At 36.0% G+C, this 19,387-nt stretch overlaps 1 protein-coding gene across 13 annotated transcripts in view; it reads right to left on the reverse strand.

Moving 5' to 3' along the window:
* Nucleotides 1-19,387, reverse strand: part of PTPRK (protein tyrosine phosphatase, receptor type K) — a 396,664-nt gene that overhangs the window by 254,495 nt on the left and 122,782 nt on the right. For all 13 annotated transcript variants that reach the window (XM_027880554.1, XM_027880549.1, XM_027880547.1 and 10 more), the window contains exon 3: nt 6,359-6,630. In XM_027880554.1, the coding sequence (XP_027736355.1) occupies nt 6,359-6,630 (272 nt within the window). The remainder of the gene's footprint in view (nt 1-6,358; nt 6,631-19,387) is intronic.

A 19,387-nucleotide genomic window follows, 5' to 3' on the forward strand; every position in this document is an offset into this window, starting at 1 on the left:
ATCTAGAGAACTAAATTATTAAAATGGTGCTGGTAATCGCCCTATTGAAACCTATGCTTTCTTTGTCCTCTCCAAATAGACAAATATCTCAAAAGAAATGAGACAGAATGTGACAGATATGCTTGCACATGTTCATGTTTATCCTAGCAGTTAAAAAAGATGGTGTTTTGCTTGAACTAGCAAGTCTTGGAGAAGCAATAAGAAAGTTAATTATAAAAAAGGCATTTCTTCTTTGATAAACAGTATAAAGAAAAAGTCTTCTGATTACATGCTGCCTACCAAGTAACAGCCAGGAGAACACTTAGGGGTTTAAAAAGTGTTTCTGATGAGAAAGTAACATCATTGCTCTTCGGAGATATTTTCAACTATTAGAGACAGTGGTAAGCAGTGAGACAGTTGAAAGTGCCCTTAACTCATGAAAACTACGGAGGAAAGAAGGAAGATAAAGAAAACAAACAAATGTGTAAGCCATTTCATTGGTATTAATGAACTAGAAACAAAACAGTTTATGGACAGCCACCTTAAATTCTTTAAATTCACAAAGTATTCCCAAGGCAATTATTGCACAAAAAGGAAAGCTAAAGAATGACGCATCTATACAAAGAATATTTCAGTGACCTATACCATCTACCAAACACAAGCTGTTCCAAGCTTAAGGAAAAGAAAGCACTCTCTCAGTTTAATAACTATTAGCTTAAATTTCTTTAATTATACAGCTAACCCATCCTTTACTTTACACATTTCATTAAACAATTTTTATATCTCTTCTAGAATGAAATTCCAGCCATTCAACAAAAAGTTCTATTCCATACTTTTTTTCTGAAAATCCTTAGAACCTTTAAAAAAAAAAAAAAAAAGGAGGGCCTAATTTGTAAATTTCAATTTTAAGAAGTCTAAAATAGTCTGTTACCCTAAGTGAGATTGAAAGGAAATGATAAGGAAAAAAAGAACCAAAAGAAATGGGTGTAGGGCTGGTAGTGGCAGACAAAGTCAGTCTTCATTTCTACAGCCAGACATTTCTACCCAAAATATGACCAGGTTGTTTTAGATAAACACAGAATTTAAAAAAAAAAAATAATAACATTTAGTCTGCCTAGGAATCCAAAACCAAATGAAGTACACATCATCTTGGGCAGTGGGAGGCACTGGTCTAAAGCCTTCTCGGGTCAAAAGCCTTTGTGTGACCCACCTCCATTTACTTCTTTTCAGTCTAGTTTCCCCACCAGACCAAAAAGGCCCTTAATTCTTCAAGTAGAGGAGGATTTCCCTTCATATCAGTGATGGCTTTGCTGAACTCTATCACATTCCCCTAAATTGTGTCTTTTTCCAGGCCAGATAACAGCCTATTTCAGCACTGCCCCTCACACATGCTTACAGACCACTCTCCTCTATCCCCAAACTCCGTCTCATGCTGAGATTTCCACCAGATAACTTTCATCGGCTTGCAACTCAACATCCAAGGCTTACCCAAGTTGTAACATTAACTGATTGGCTGCTTATCAGTGTTGCTCAAAATTTTCAAATATAGCACTTTCTACATTGCATTCTTACCTAGGCAGTCAACAAAAACTTACACTAGTTCCAAGTTTTACTTATCCTGTGCATCCTTGCTATTATTTTAAGTAATTTTCTGTATTCCAATATCTTTTAAATTAAATATTTTGAAAATATCTGTCCTTTGGAATGTTTTTGAGTTTTATTTTCTAAAGATCTTCTCTGTATTTTGTTGATGTTACACAGTATTTAAAGGTTAAAGACCATATATAAACAAGGACATTTGTCATCTAAATAGGAAGTTGGGAGTTTGGCAGGATGGGTTTTTCTTAAGTTAGCTTATAACTCAGTTCTAAACAGTTCACAAAGGCTATATGTACTTTCCAATTCATGTGTTGCTTTCCTTTCTTAGCTATATCAAATGACTAAATAAAATGCAATTCCCTGTTTTCAAAAACTTTTCTGAATGCAGCTTGTTTTTTGTATCAAGTCTTTGAGTTCAGAATAGTGATCTGATATCCAAAAAGGCAACAAATTCTCATATTTCACAGGAAATCTGTCTCGTACCTTATGTGGCTTATGGCCCAACTGTACACACCATTAGTGAATCTTCAGTCTACCGTCCTCCTGTTATACTTCTATTACAGTTTTGAGACCTATCAAGACTATATAGGAAAATAACTTTCCAAGACCTTCGAGCAATTTAAATTTTTACAAATGCCATAAATCGTCGGTATTAAAATAAAGAACAAATTCATTATCCAAAAAAGGATTCACAATTCAGTAAGAAAATTATTTGGCTTTCTAGAGTTTTCCTACACATCATTAGTCTTTCAGAAAGGATAAAAAAAATCTTCTGCTTGCTGTAGTTCAGTATTTTCACTTGGCTAGCTATACTTCTAGGTGCAAGATCACTCCTATGAAGCCTATCCTAGCCAGCCCATTTGTTAAACTACAGAGTAACATTACTATATAATGAATTTTTAAAGAACCAAAAGAAACCAAATAATTCAATTTTTACAAGTTTGAAATTCATGGTTCCAAATCAAGAGTTTATTTAACTTTTTCCTATATAAACATCAGACATATGTAATATAAAACCAGAACTGGAAATCCCATGGTTCACATTACAAAGTGGATCTCACAGGTGAGCAAAAACAGATGTGACCCTGCGGAAGCAAAACAAATTTGCTGGGGGAGGGCACACAAAAAATAGGAAAAAGGGACTTTGGGGACATAGTGTTCAAAAACCAACCAAACAAAAAACCCCAAGCAAACAAAATCAAATTTAAAAAGGATGACGATGACAAAGGAAGTGGAAAATGACTGTGACAGAAGAGACAGGAAGAGACAGCCCCCAGCAATTGGATAATTCCTACTGTGTAAAGCAGGAGAGAATTTGGGGAAATGAACAGAAACACTAGACAAAACAACTCACCCAGACAGGAATAAACATTTCAACTAAAATCAGTGAATTACAATAATAACCAACAAAGAAAACAGAGACAAAATTCCTAGTCAGTTACAAAGTTTAAACAAAAAAAATCCCAAAATATTTTTCCTTTGAAGTAAACTTGAGGCAGGTCAAATGTAGCATATTTCCAAGAGAGTGATAAAAAAACATTCTAGAACTAACAAGGATCAAAATCAAATCATAACCTCGATCCTAAGGGATTCTCTAATCAAATCCTTTTCTTCGAGAGTTCATCCACATGTTAAGCAAGCAGAACAGAAAAAATGCAGATGCCTTACTAACAGAGAGAAGACAGATTGTATCATTACAGGACTGCTGAAACTCCCCAAGTGCAAAATATGACAACTGAAGAATTACAGGCCCGATGCTTAAGAAACCCACAGGAATAGTCCTAACATGAAATTAACATTAAAATTTCTGGTCATATATACTGTAGACATTAGAAGTTTAAATCATTCAAAAAAATTGACCATGGACTAACAGGAGTATAGAAAAGCACTACTCAGGTTCTTAAGCTCAAAGTTCTTGAACAACATAATAGGCTCAAGGTTGGAAATTATTCTGGGGGAGGTATGACCATGAGTTTGTCCTGTTCCTGAACTTCTCACAAGCTTTCACTGTTATTTGCCATCAGAGACAAGGTATGAAACTAGATAAAAATTCAGTTTGATCCAGTAAAACTATTGTAATAAACTTTACTATGTTTTGTCAGAAAATAAATATGTATACATAATTGCCCATCAGAGCACAGTTAAAGAAAGTTAAGTAAATGGATTATTAAAAAAAAAAAGCAAAAAAACAACGTTCCTGTAAGTAAAAGGAAGTGTTAATTCTATCCAAAAATGCACAAGCTGAACTTATTCTGTATACTAGAGTGATATGCAAAAACACTGTTAGTTTTGAACAGGAAGCAATAAAGCTTCAACAGAGCACAGCAGAGCACAGAAATGCTGTTTAGGAGCTAATTAGTACTAGGTGCAGCACTCTGTTATTAAAACTAACATGGTCATCATGCTAACTTTGAAGTCACCACACTAGACTTCCTTACAATGCAACCTGTGCTATTCAGCCCCAGGTAATCTCTACTCTCTTCCCTCACTTCAAAGTGAAGGAAATGGCAATCAAGTCGACCTGATTGTAACAAAGCACATGCAAACAGTTGTGCTCAGCAGTGATCTTTAGCACTGACCTTGCTTGTACAGGCAGGGATCCAATTCCCAGGTTAGTAAGGAACCACTTCCAAGTCGTTATAGAAACCAGTGCTTATTTCCCTCAATGCTAGCTAAACTCATTGACCAACATTGATCAAAGTGCCAAAATCAGGAGCTAGAACTGTACAGCATAGAACTCCTATGAGAAAAATGAAAAAATATTTCCATGACCAAGAATAATAAAACTAAGGGGGGGGGGGGGAAATCTACCAAGGGCAATGTTGACCTTGAGACCTCAAAGGACCAAAACCAAAGCCACAAAACTAGCAACCCTGTTTGTGCAAACAAGAAGTTGTGCATGGACAGCATGCAGATTTCCCCTCCTGTTCATAAAAGCAATTGTGCAAGTTGGACACAGCAGGTTGCATTAACAGCAAAAATAAACTGGGTTACATGGGATTTCAATATTCTCCTGGATGACCAAGCAAGAGCGAGAGTGAATTTAAGCTCTGTCTATAGAGAGATAATGTGAAGGCTATAACATAAGTGAAAAATGGCCATGTTGCTAAGATAAGGCCCCAGCCACCAATTTCATTGTCAAGCCTGGCCATCTGTCAGCAGAAACCCGATTTACTGCATATAATGCTGCTATAGTTGATCACTACTATACTGCTATAAAAGGCTCCTGTTTTGGTTTTTTTTTTTTTAAGCACACCAAAAGCGACTTTCTAGCAACATAAAAGGGTTAATAAAACACCTCCTCAGAAGCCACGTTTTCAGGAATCAGGTTTCAGAATATTAAACTAAATTTTACCCAGTTTATTTTATGCCACTGATAGATTAAATTTCTTTAAAAATAAAAACATTTAAAATAGGGAAACAAAACCAAAATAAAACCATAAAATGATAGTAAATTACTTAGTTTGCGCCAAATCACAGAATATGCTGAGGTGGAAGGGAACCACAAGGATCATTGAGTCCAGCCCTTAGCCCTGCACAGGATCATCCCTAAGAGTCACACCATGCGCCTGAGAATATCATCAAATGCTTCTTGAACTCTGTCAGGCTTGGTGCTGTGACCACTTCCTTGGAGAGCCTGTTCCAGCACCCAGCCAGCCTTTGGGTGAAGAACCTTTTCCTAATATCCAACCTAAACCTTTCCTGACACAGCTTAAGGCCACTCCCTCTGGTCACCACAGGGAAGATATCAGTGCCTGCCCCTCCTCTTCCCCTCATAAGGAAGTTGTAGACTGCGATGAGGTCTCCCCTCAGTCTCCTCTTCTCCAGGCTGAACAGACCAAGTGTCCTCAGCTGCTCCTCATACGTCTTCTCCTCATTTTGATGTTCGGCGATTGCAACAGACTTCAGAAAAGGCACTTTTAAGAAACACTCCTACAATACCACTAATCAACAAAATCATTAATAAAGCAGCCACTCTCCTTTATTTGGTAACTAGTCTGGACATCCAAACTGTTTGCAAGAGCACTAATGATGTGAAGCATCCTTAGATAGGGGCCTGTGAGCACATAACACCTCATGGTGTAATAACTCATTTAAGTGCATCTAATCCAACACTTCCCACTCCTACACACCAGGACAAAAATGCACATGTATGAGATTCATCCGTCATATCAAATACCCACCGAGCAAAACAGCTGCAGGTACTTTCTCAGGTTAATCAAACAAATCAAATAACAGCATCTAGTAATAACGAGACAATTTTTCCCTCCAAACAACAGGCCTACACTGCAGGTGGTTTTGTCCCATAGCAAGCAAACAGGAGAAAAAACACGTCCTGAACAGCTGCTCATTAGGTGAGCACCATTCTGCCTGCACAGCAAATGAAGCAAATGTCATGTGGAAAAAAACACAGTTTACGGTCATGTAATTAGACACGGTAACAAAGGCATATACAAAAAAGGAGGGAAGACAAGTACAAATTACAGTTGCACAGGTAATTTATTTCTGGGAGTTTATAATTTTTGATGTTTCTGGACTTTATAATTTTTTTTAACAAGGCTTATTTCCAGTTTATTTTTTCATATTATACAATAACTGATAACTTTAAACACTTGCCTGCATTAAAACTATCCACCCTCACATAATTATTTATTCTGAATGGAACTCTTTACTTAAGGACACTGGGAGAACACTCTATCAGAACAGACCAAACAAACACAAACTGAAGAGGACCTTGCAGTAAATACTATGAAGTAGTGTGAATTTATTGCAAATTTACCTGATACTCGTTGGGCCAGAAAGTGCTGACAGCCAACTCCGCTCGAAGCCAGTCTTTGCCAGTGGAGCCAGTGACGTTCCAGATGGGATTAGCCAGTGGCCCTTTGTTCACCCTAACCAGGATGTTCAAAGTGCCTGGGTTTCCTCCATTCTTGCTGTACAGAAGGTAGCTGAAATCGATGCAGTGAGTATCATTTTCCTTCATTGTTGGAAGCTGAAGTCTAGTCTTTTCTCCAGGGTCGTGGTCTGAGGAAATCACTATCATATATGATCCTAGGAAAGGGGAGAGTAGAAAAGGAAAAAAAAAAAAAAAACCACAGTAAAGATAAATGCTAAGAAACTGATTGTTCACTCTGAAAAAGGAAGAAATGCATAGTTTTCATAACCCAGAAATCTCAATATTCAAGTGGCATGAAATTCAGCAAGCTATAAAATGGCTAGAAACACCACTGAAGCAGTATCTGCAGAAGACATCACGCGTCTTTGAGGATCTACCCCCCAAAAAAAGACAGACTTGAATTTGAAACACGTTAGCAATGGAAATAGCTGACTTAGGACACCAAGTCAAATCTGGTTTGAAAACTTGGGTTTACTGCTCCATTTGCCAATGGATTTGAGGGGACAACAGTAGTTTCTACAGCTGGAAAAGAGTCCATCTTGTAAACGTGTATTACAAGTATACATAAGACAAAACAAGCTGTGCCTGTTTAGCTATAAAGGCTAAAAAAAGTGGAAATCATATGTTTTAACAGGTTATACAGGCTATACTGATGAAACAGTCTGTCCTGCTATCCTGCAGAATGATAAAGACAGGCTGCCATCTGACCTAGTCCAGAGCTGCTTCATTTCTTCAAGAGTGACAGCTCCATACCAGTTACTATTTAGTGAATGAACCTCACAGAAAAAAGGCTGATAGATGGAGCATACCAGGAAAAACTTTGTAACCAGCTGAGAAAACACAACTCAGCATACAATATGAATCATTGCTACAAGAAAGTTTCCTAACCTAAATTTACCTACCCATCTGCTTAATAACCCTCATGTTGACAGATTTTCCTTATACTTTCAGTCTTGAAGGGCATCACAATAAAGAGCCCTTCCTCCTGAAGAAAGTTCAGATTAAACCCACCAAAAATACAGTCAAAAATTAACCTAAATATAAAAAAGTAATAGATTTGTGAACATTTCCCCAAATGAGTAGTCTTGTAGAAGTCTTGGGAGTATGTACGTGAGTTAGCACTTACTGGCGAAAAATCTTCTCTGAAGTATATTCATATAAATTATTATCGTTTGGTACAACAAGTTCTGTCCTTTGATTTTTAGGCAAGAAGGAATTACTGTGTTCTAGTATGTCCTAAATAGTGGTATTAACCACTCTGAAAATTCTTGACAAGCTGTTGTTCAGGAAACAATGAAAATTTATGTACATGGATTGAGTCATCTGTGTGAAATGCTAAGTTACTGGCCTGTAAAACAACTCTGTGCTAAAAAAATTGGAAGAGAAAGAAATACTAGAGAATGAAAGCTGCTCTTATTAAAGCAGCGTGTTCAAATCTTTATTTTTCATATTCATCTTTTAAAAAGGGTTTAAAGAAAACTATGTTATGTTATACTGTAACATAAGCAAACAGTTCATACTTAGAATTATATGCAGAACCCATTACTGGATTTATTTTTCCTTAGAGAATTTGGCAAAGTAAAAGTTCCAGTTTATTTCTTCATCATTAGTACTCATTTATAAAGACACAAAAGAATCATATTATACTATTTAGTTTTGCTGTTACTATAAGTCTTTAAAGATTATGGTCTAGAATCAATTGGCAGTTGCCTGGGAGCTGCTCAAAAAAAAAAAAAATAGTGTTTGCAAACCACATCCGCTGATGTGCGGTTTTTATGCCCCTCAACTCTAGAATAAACTTAGTAATATGTTTGTTTGTAATCTCTACTTTGGTAATACATATGTTCTTATAAACACCTGATTACTCACATGTGACAGACTAAAAATTAGGATTTCCAAAAGTTTGTTACTAAATGCTATGCACGTGGCAGGGGGAGGTTGTACATCAGCACTTTGGGGTTTTTTTTCTTCTACATAAGAGTTGGAAAACTGAAAAAGACTGGGGAAAATTATCAAGACTGCTCCCCACACGGTTATGGCCGATTCTCTTCACAGACATCTAAATTGCCTCTTAGCCTCTGTTACTTGTATCTTGCAAATATTTTTGAGCGATACACAAAAAGCAATGGATTTTTTCCTACAAAAAATAAACATTTACTTATAATATTTCTAAAGCTAAGATGCAGAAGCAAATAAACCCTCCAACTTTTTCTGATGGGAAGCTGGCAGGGAGAAAGAAGGAAGAGAATATAAGAATTGCCCTTTGCAGATTTTTTTGAAATGTTGCTTCTTTCAACAAGGAAAAGAAAATCACAATCAAATTACAACAAATAAATTAGAAGCATTTAAAGATCTTATTTCTGTAGTAAGGAAGTCTGGTATAGCTCTTGGAAACTTCAACTTAAAGCCATTACTCTCCGTGGTGAGGGGAGCGGTGAAGCAAGATGTCCCCTTGCAGCCCATGGAGAAGACCATCAGAGTGTAGAGAGAGAGACCTCTCTGCACCCGATGGAAGAGTGACCCCCCCCAGGACAGTGAATTGGGAAGAATTACTGTCTAAGAGATGGATTTTAACAGCGGCAGAAGCAGCCGCTGGCTGTGAATTCCCCCCTTTCCCATCTCCCTGTGCTGCTGGGGGGAGGAGGGAGAACATGGAGGGACAAGGGATGGGGGGAAGGTGGTGTATTTTAAAACTGTTTTATTCTTTTACTTTTTAGTTCTTATTCTGTTAGCAATAAATTCAGCTTCTAGTTTAAGTTTGTTAGCTATAAATTTAAGTTCTATTCCCTTTGAGTCTGTTTCGCCCATGATCAGTAAGTAACTTCTCCCAGCTCTTATCTCTACTCAGGAGTTCTCTGACTGTTTTTTTTTTTTCTCTCCTCCAAGAAGAGCAGAGTGGGGAGGAGGGGGGAAAAGTGGCTTTCAATGGGTATTTGGAATCTGGCCAAGGTCAAAACTGCCATATCTACATACCAACATATTTTATAGTACTCTACTTTTTCAACTTGATTTTTTATCATTTAAAAAAACACTAGCAATAAATTTGCATACATTTATCTACACGTTAGTCCTCCAGCACTTCACGAAATGCTCTAGACAGCATTCATAGATCATTTATCATAAAGCCAAAGCATCTGTTCAGCATCTTGCAAACTGCTACCCCTCTCTTCCCCTTTTTAAACTTAAGAAGTTATATTCCATGAATAAACACAACCTTACTCCCTCCTCAGTCATCTACCTACTCCAAGAAAATCAGAAGCCAATGCCAAAGTAAACAGAAAAACTAAACCTTTGAAAAAACATACAAAATACATTCTTACGCCTTTTATAAGAAACTAATTTTTTACTTGTAAAGAAGTACCACAGGATTGAAAGAGTTGGGTTTTTTTCCCTATTTATATACTATTGTAATATCTTAATATTAACTAATAATTATTTTAGCTTAAGTCTTCATAATATCTTAAGGTATTACTTGGATTGGTAGAAATATGAAATATAAACAAGGGAAATGCTCATAATCTCATTAATTCCCAAGATTAAGTAACTGAGATTTGCAATGAGAGTTTTGGGCAAATGTCACACCTAACTATTCACAGCGCTGCTTCAGGCTGGAGCAGGGGAACAGGATGAGGAGCAGCAGATACCAAGCGCTATGGACTGACTGCAGCTCCCAGTCCCCATCTTCTTGTGGTGGAAATTTTGCTAATTTTCCCTAAAATGAGTCTATTTTGCCTGTGACAGCAACTGGTGACTTACATAAAAAGTGATCTCTATGTCTTTGTGTCCACCCATGAGCTTCTCAACCTCATTTCCCCCCCTTGTGCTGTTGAGGAACGGAGCAAAACAGGCAGGATGGGGATCTGGCCAAGGTTAACACATCACAGTTGCCATAAAGGTAAAGAGCAGCAGTTAGATAGTGTGAGCTATCACTAATAATAGGTGTTTCATTAAATCCCAGTAGAGACAGGCTCTGTGATTTTTTTTTTTCCCATTGTTAGTGGCCTAACAGGTCCAGTTACTAACAGCACAAGCAGATGTAAAACACTATATACGCCCACTTCCCTTGCAAACAAAAAAGAAAAAAAGCCAACTAACCTGCATTCTGTTTCCACCAAGATTTTACAAGGGGAAAGTCAATGAAAGTGAGTTTCTTGATTAAATCAAAAAATGGTAAAAAAATAAAAAACTAAATTAAAAGACAAACCAAACAAACACAGATTTGGGGCAATGAAGAAAGAAAAACTTAACATGAAAGAAGTTAATTTTTTCTTCTTACAAGACAGAAAGAATGAATTTCATCTTTGGATGATGCTGTAAAGAAATTTAAGATGAAAAGTATCCAAAGTCATAATTTATGCCTGGACATAGAGTCACTGCTGTTAGATATTCCTTTCACTGCCTATTTTTCACCATGCTTAAGCATGATGCCTTTAGTTATTCTGGCAGTAGTGCACTTACAAAATGCATCACAACGCATCAGTAACATTTTTCTTGAAAATGTTTGACAGTGATGTTGCTTCATCCTTCTTTCAGTAATTATCAGAAGAGTCTTCTCCATCCTTGTCAGTTTGCAATCTTTAAAATTCGTAAGATATATTCTCTTTCCCCAAGAAACTTGCGTTAATTTTTCTCCTAGTTAAATATAGTTTAAATTTCTCCAAATCAAGCTCCATACTCTCATTTAAGCTTCTAAGTTCCTTCTATTTATTTGCCAGTTAATAGCTTCTAATGTTATTCCTGATGTAAAAGGTCAATCCAACTCTCTCCTGCACAGAAGAGAAACAGGTATGAAACAGATAAATGGTACTGCCTCCTAAGCCTTTACCAAGTCAATGCAAATAATTCAGGTTTAATGTCTAAATTTCAGGAAGATTTCTATGCCTATTTACCACTTAATTAATGAACTTGCTAAAAGGCATCTGCACAGATCTGGAATAAGAGACACCAGACTTTTCCTTAGCCACATTATTAAACATACCTCTATATACCTCACAGCTTTCACTGTCTTTTATTTATTCTGATAAACATTGAACTTGATGTCCTAGCTCAGTGGCAAGGACAGATCATTTCAGAATAAATTCATTCCTTAACTAATAAATTGTGAAAAGTCTTAGTTTCTATTCCCTATTGAAAACCAAGCTCTCTTATCATCTAGCATTTAATTGCAGGTAAAAAAATCATGCTAAGATTTAAAAAAAAAAAATCCTTAAATAAAATAAAACATGCCTACTGTAAGGTACCGATGTGACATATCAGTTTCCTGATCAAATTATTTTCTCTCACTTCCTTGCTTCCTGAAAAATGGGTTTCTGTTCGAAGTGTGAAACTTGTAATTTTCAGCAGGCTGGTCTTCAGCCAAATCCTACAAATCCTCTTTCCTCCAAACAAGTACTAACCATCAAACCATCTCCATTTGATGGCACACTGTGGTAACTTCTCTGCCTACAAATGTGATGCTTTAATTACTAGGACTTTCTGTTGGGGGTAAAGAGTTCAGAATGTTACAAATTTCATATGCAACTAGATTTATGGGTACAGAAATGGAGTCAATTTTTCATTGTGGTTTGCTGATGGGGAAGAAAAGACCCAACTAATATAGACCCCATCGTAATAGAGAGTAATGTGAAGATGCTAAAATAGATTCACAGAGAAAGATCAGGTAAAAAGAAGCCTCTCCCATAAAGTTAAAAGAAGGGGTTGTCTTTACTTCATCACAATTCAAATGACATGAAATGGAGAGTCAAGGCACTTACATGCATTATCCTAAAGCTCAGGACTTTTTACACACTTTTTTTATACACTCATTATTTTTAATAATGAGTGTATAACATTATAGTCCCTGATTATGTTTTGAGCAACCTTTATGAGAGACTATAGGCAACGAACAGACACTAAAATGCAGAAATAGGCTTGCAACAGGAAGCAGACTATAAAAGTTAGCTGAGAAGAAATTCAGAAACATCTATATTAATTCACAAAAAACTTATATTTCACACACAATAGTATTTATGCCTATTTTGGTCTTCAGAGATTGCCTTCCCTGTAACAATTTGAGGGGGCCCTTTACATACATTTCTGTACTTTGCAAGAAGGGGAAAAGTAAAGACTAATGAAAAAAAGTCAAAAGCTATTCATTTTTCTTTTTGCAGGAAAGACACTATTAAAAAAAAAAAGCCAATGAATAAATTAAATATACTGCAGGTAAACTTTCATCTGCTTGGGTTTAATAAAACCTCAAACCATTATAACCTTCTCTTCCTCTTTCTCCTTCCATTACCCAACACATGGCAAAAGTCTGCCACTAAGGACAAAAAACATAGGAAAAACATTTAAAAATTATGAAGAAACATTAGAGACTATATAAAGGTTCGTAATTTTAATGCCCCTCACCATCAGTTAAGGATACTCCTTAAGGAGCGTATCCAGAACTAAATGCTAGTTTTTTATAATCCCACTTGAGATACATTACTTGATACACACACAAAATATTCAATGTTGTTATATTTTGATTTTGCCTGCTTTCATTTTAAAAAATTCAACAACAATATTATTGGTGTAACACCATAAGTTTTCTCCAAAATATTTTTAGATGACTACAATTCCACTTACTTCACTTGCTTACAGTATCATACTCTACACAGGACTCAAAGTGTTGAAGGTTTGTTTCTATTTCTTTACAGACTGTTAAAATGTAAGGGTCAGAGGTGGGGGTTGCGGACATCAGGATCAGCAATTTCAGCTTCACTGTCTAGTTCTCTGCCAAGGAACCACAATGCAAACGTAAGTCAAGACAAGGTTCTGAATTCACTACAGAGATTAAAAATAACACCAAAACCACACAATACAGACAGGGGAAATTTTTCTGGAGAATGCAAACCTTTTGGGGTTTTTTCTACTTCCAATAGAGAATGAGAATTATTAAACGAACAAACCCCAAAACAGGTTATTAAGCTACATGGTATAAATAAAAGCAGAGTACTCATTGAAACAGAAACTCAGCTTCATGGGCTGCAACAGCTCATCAATTCATCCATTTCATACTGACAACACACACAAGAGTAAGTGTCCTGCCCTCCAGCCTGTACTTGTTGGTGCTGAAAACTCTGCCCTACAGTAAGGTCACGTAACTGGGATTTCCCCCATTAACCACACCCACAGAAGTCAAGCAACAGGAAGACAGCTTGACAAGACAGTGCAGCATAAGACTGATATGGGCAAGCTGAATAAAAGCAGCAACAAGTTAGCCATAGAATTAATATCACGAGCACTACAACACTTTACCTGTATTTACATCTATGATACTACTGGCACAATACTAATATCACTCATGACTCATACAATTCCCTAAGAACAAGAAAACATTTGCCAATTAAAAGAGGGGGAAAAAAGAAAGGAAAAAAAAAAAAAAAAGCCATGTCTCCAAGGTATGAAGTATTTGGAACAAAGTTTATCACAAACTTTTGTCTAAAAATTGTTCCTCGGGCTAGAAGCAGTTACAAAAGTTTTGTTCTCCTTATCAACATTTTACATATGAATAAATATGAAATATATACATTTTGGAAGTGTTTGAATTGATAGTTTTCTCATACATAACACCAGCATCCTGTGGACTTGTTTGCACTAACGCAGAGAAAATAGATCATGATGACACACCAGTTTCCGAGGTATGATAATTTAGGTCTTTTCACGCTGTTTTTTCTTGTGATAGACCTTTAGCTAATACACAGACTATAAGCACTCCAAAATATGGGACAGAAAAATGTCAGCAACTGAAATTTGCAATGTGAGCTTGTAGCGTCTGTACAAAAGAGCATTTATCTTGTGATGTGCTCCTTTGAACAATCTCTTCCAACAAAGTATACAGAAAATGACATTTGATACAGTGCATCAGGCAAGCTTATGAAAGGATAGTGTTACTGAACAGAAAGCTGCATTTACGTAACCAAAAGGCATATGAAATAGTTTCATATTTATTTAGGAATTAAGCGAGGTACTCTGTCATGAATTTTTAACATCATCGTCCATGAATGGATGGCTACGATGAAAGTAACAACAGCTCTGAATTGCCTGAATTTCTGCTGTAAACCCATAAATATCCCATAGTGACTGCAGGATGCTTCTCAGTCACCCAGGGGGCAACATTTCCAAGAAACTTCCAACTCTAGATTAATAAAAACTCAGTATGAAGCCGTCCAATTGGGATACCATTTACACTTACACTGCCTAAAGCCTGTCAGATGTTCCAATGAGTAGCTGCTCCCAGGGCAGCAGCTAACGCTACCAAAGCTCAAGGCACTCCTGCACCTCCTGGGAAAAAATTCAGTCCCATGAAGACACTGACACCTACAAACACTTGCAATAGCTTCACTGTATGAAAAAGAAAAGAGTTTAAATCCATTTTATTTCACCATTCCTGTAAACTGTTCTGAGATTACTTGGCTGGATAAGATGAGCAGTAATGCACACAAGTCTCCCTGTGTGTTGGTTTTGTTCCACTCATTTTTGTGCAGACCCTCCAGGATGGAAGGCCAGTGTTGACTTTTCTGTGTCCACCTACAGGTCTACAATCACCATACTACTGAAACCGCATCACCATACTACTGAATATTCAGCATTTAGATTTTTCAAATGCTGATAAAAGAGACACATTCTACTAAGAGAGTTGCAAGAGATGGAAATTAAATTATTTACTTCTGCGGAGTATTATTTATTTGGAATGACATTAAAGTGAAATATGAAAATATTAAAAGTATCCAAAGGCAGACACCTTACAGAAAATGTCAGAGCTGTGCACTTGCTTAAGTCTTTAGTGTGTTGTGCATTTGCTGTGGTGCTAAAAAACAAGTTCACAGAGAACTCACAAATTTCAGCCATGGTGAAAGCTTATTGCCACTAAAATTCATGTGACTTTTACTCCTATTATGTCCTCCTCCATCAGTGATCGCCAGACCCTTGCAAAGCAACACACAAATCCAGTAATAAGTGGCCTAAATCTCCTGTACCCTCCTCTTGAGAGAGGCAAGGGGACAGAAAAGTTGGACTTCTTCCCAGGTGAGGGAAATGAACTGACTCCTGAAGAAGCTCAACAAGAACCACAGCCATGTCAAGATAAGAGAGGAATAGCCACAATACACAGATAGACAAGGGTTTTTTTCCCATAAAAAAAAAATTAAATGTAACTTCTTTCAAGTACCTTGAAAGTATTTAGAGAAAGGCAGCTCAAAAAATATCTTTAGGATTATTTTTTTCTTCATTGCCAACTATAAAATACCCTGCAAGCCTTCTAGGTTTTTTTCCCTTCCTAAGTACTAAATAGCATTTAGATTTTAAATGAATGGGAAAATACAATTTTTGAAGCTTCATTCATACTCAAAGTGTTTTTAACACACTAATCATTCTTCCAAAAGCAACAATATTAAATATGCCCTGAGAGATGACTTACTCATATCAGCTTAAAGACACTGAAACTGAAAACAAAAATTAAACTGGTCATTCCCTGGGTATGTGTCTGAGAGCAGAACAATCTGCTGAGAATACTGCTCACAGGGATCACCAACAGTTAAATAAAAGCTCATTACCATAAGTGACAGCAGATTACAACTACTATTACAGACCTTTCAGAAGAGAAAATTAAATAACCTATATTTCTGGAAAGTAGTCGTAGAATTTATTTAAAACATAAACGTATTTACTAAGTTTTTTTCAGGTTTTTTTTTTTTTTTATGTAATGGGAAGAATATTCATTTATTTATTTTTGATCACTTTTCTTTGGCACCAAATAACAATTTTCCTGTTATGAAAACACTTTTTCCCCAGAACATTGCTTCATGCAATAGCTAACTGAAGAATTATTTTTTATTTTCCAGTTTTATTGCTTTTACAGGTGTAGGATAGGACCTACACTTTAGATGCTGTATAACCCTTGATTAAACGCACAACATGAATTAAGAACTAACTGCTGGTAAGAGTTACCATTGATAAGAATTTTGAAACACTATACAGAACAATAGTTAAATAATGGAAATAATGGAAATAACTCACCCTATGAATTCAGAAGACAGATTTGGTAGCAAATTGTTTGCTGCTCTTCATAATATCACTCTGAAGTACATATCTTACTCTGTAGTGATTCACTCTCCAGTTGAGAATAACCAGAAGTCAGGTCTTTACCAATTCAACTGCAGTACTCTTTAGTAAACTCAAGTACTTGCTTAAGCACTTAAGGGAAAAAAGCTGGAAACCTTGAAACTCATTAAGTTCCAAGGAAGTCTTCCATCTGTCTTCACACCATCAACTACATATGGTTATGAGTATTTGTAAAATAAAATCTTAGGCAATTTTTCAAGCATGGTACATTAACACTGAATACCATGTAAAGTGGGGAATTTTACATAGATGGAAAGCAACAGGCTAAAAAAAGGAACTTCTACAAACACCTACTTCTGGAACTTATTTTGATTTTCCAGTTCTGATGGTGATTTTGATATTGCAAGCACAAACAGTCCTATAATGCATATTGCTATAACTACTATAATAAATAATTCAACAACACCCAAAAGAGAACAGTCAAAATCCACAAATTGCACATACCTAAAAAATTGAGGAATTATATGCAAGAATATGGAGATTCATAATCCATCACATTAAATACCACAGAAACGAAATTAAAAACCCTTAAATACATGTTGCACACCAGAAAAAAATCATATGGACAACGAAAATAACAAAGATAGACAAAAACGCACCCAAAAAACACTTGAAACATTTGTTTGATACTGTAGGAATACATTACAAAATACATTAATACCTTAAGATCAGAAATTAGAATTCCTTGCTCTTCTAGACACTGGAGCTCACAGTTAAAACAGACACATGGGTTTTATGGTGTGTGACAACTCCAGTCACGCTTCACCTCCTGCCAACAGTCCTCCGTTCCCCAGACATCAACTACTCTTCTCTCCCAAATACTTAAACTGATTAGCATTAATATATTACATCCAGAGTAATGGTTATAACCTATATGTTTGATGTCTGCTGCATCTCCATCAGGCTAGGACGCCTGAAAGGTCATCGTATTTTCCATCCAAATTAGCTGTTTTGAAAATAAATTGATAAATAAATAAATAAGCTCTTTACAAACCCTTGCCTCTCAAATTATATTAGCAGCTCAACTGGTTTTACACTCTAATACACACCATCTTTCTTCTACAGGGAAATACTTTTGAGATGGATGGAAACAACCCTATCTATTATAAAAACCACTCATGCTAGCATACTAGCATTTTTTATAGTGTTTTGAAAGAAATAATTGGGCTCAGTGTCCACTGTCCAGCAAGTGCAAGAACACCAAGGAGAAAGACAGCATACAAACTAGGACTGCTGCTTCAGAGAAAACTTGAAGTACAAAAGAGTTATTATTGGGGTTTAAGTAAATTTTCTTGTTGTTTAGGGGATTTTTGTTTTCTTCTCAGAAAACATCTCAGTTTATGAAGATTCACATCTTTCCTCTTGACACAATGCTTTCCAATTAATACAAACTTGAAACAGCTTTGTGCTTCCAAATAGCTAGTTCATATATGCTAATGCTATTTAAATCCTTCTTTATTTTGACTACTGAAGTTCACAATGTCAACAAAATACTAAGCATACTTATCCAAGCCCGTAAAACATTCTTCCACCTGCATGAGATTACCAGCTAATTCTTGGCACCAACTAATATGATTCACCTAAACTCCTCAAAAATACAAAACTGATAAATGTACCAAAATATGTAGTATATGAAGGATGAGAACCTAGTCTCCATTTCAGATAATTTGTGAACTTTTAACACTAATATTCATTAGTCAAACATTGTACTTAATTATTAGAACTGGGAATTGAACCCATGTTCCAAAGATAATTTAATGCAAATTTCTTCTGTGATTTATTTCACAGTGTTGTTTTCTTCAGTGACACAGTATAGATATCAGAGTACCAATTCATCCAAGAAGCTATTTTATTTTCTTTTTTAAACTGCAATTAAGCTTTTAAATAAAATGTTTGGGCTTTTTTTTCTTCCTAAGGGAATGCATAATTTATCCTGAACTAAGAGTACGATTTCAGTCTCAAACTTTCATTTCAAAATTAGAATTTGCCAAAACCATAAAGGAAAACTGAAGTCGTTAACAACTATGAATAATAATACTGCCTTCAAATAGTCCAAATGTTCAAATAAGATACTCAACAGTCAAGTAGCACCTCAGAATATGAAGAGAGATTAATCTTACTGTATTGTCTTCTAACACTAAAATTTTCTAATAAAAATCTCTGTGAAAAGAATATCAAGCAGATTTAGAAAACAAGCACAGCTGTTAAACAGGACATAGTAAAAAAAAAGTTTAAAAAAAAAAATCAAAAATTTATTTCCTCTAATGTTTTAACAGCAACCCTCCTGAGACTGACTGAGGGCTAAACAGAATCTTCCTTATACACAATGGAAATGCACAACAGTTAGAGAAAGAAAAAGAATTTAGACTCTTTCCAACAGAAATAGATAAAAATAGGCAATGGAGTCTGTGTATTGTCAGCTGACACGTTCCTTTCTCACATGCAGAAGACAGAACTGTTCCTGGCATTTATACACATAAAACACTTCAGGAGGAAAGACTGTGACAATAGATAGCAGAACACTTACAGCTCTGGTAAGAGGCAGTTATTAAGCACTCAGTTCCAGAATTCAATTAACATTTTATCTAATCGTCAACCTGAAATCTCACTGTAATTTAAGATTATTACTGCTTAACCTATCACCAGCCAACATGAAGTCTAGGTTACCACCTTTTTTGCACCAGCTTTTAACTTTCTGAAAATTTCCCTTTTCTTTTTCTCCCCTGTAGAAAAGACAGTCCTAATATTCTTCAGTCTTTGCACAGA

This window comes from Empidonax traillii, unplaced genomic scaffold (genome assembly GCF_003031625.1).
Source record: "Empidonax traillii isolate 1590-97213 ecotype Southwest subspecies unplaced genomic scaffold, ASM303162v1 scaffold72:size2462915, whole genome shotgun sequence".
NCBI lineage: Eukaryota > Metazoa > Chordata > Aves > Passeriformes > Tyrannidae > Empidonax > Empidonax traillii.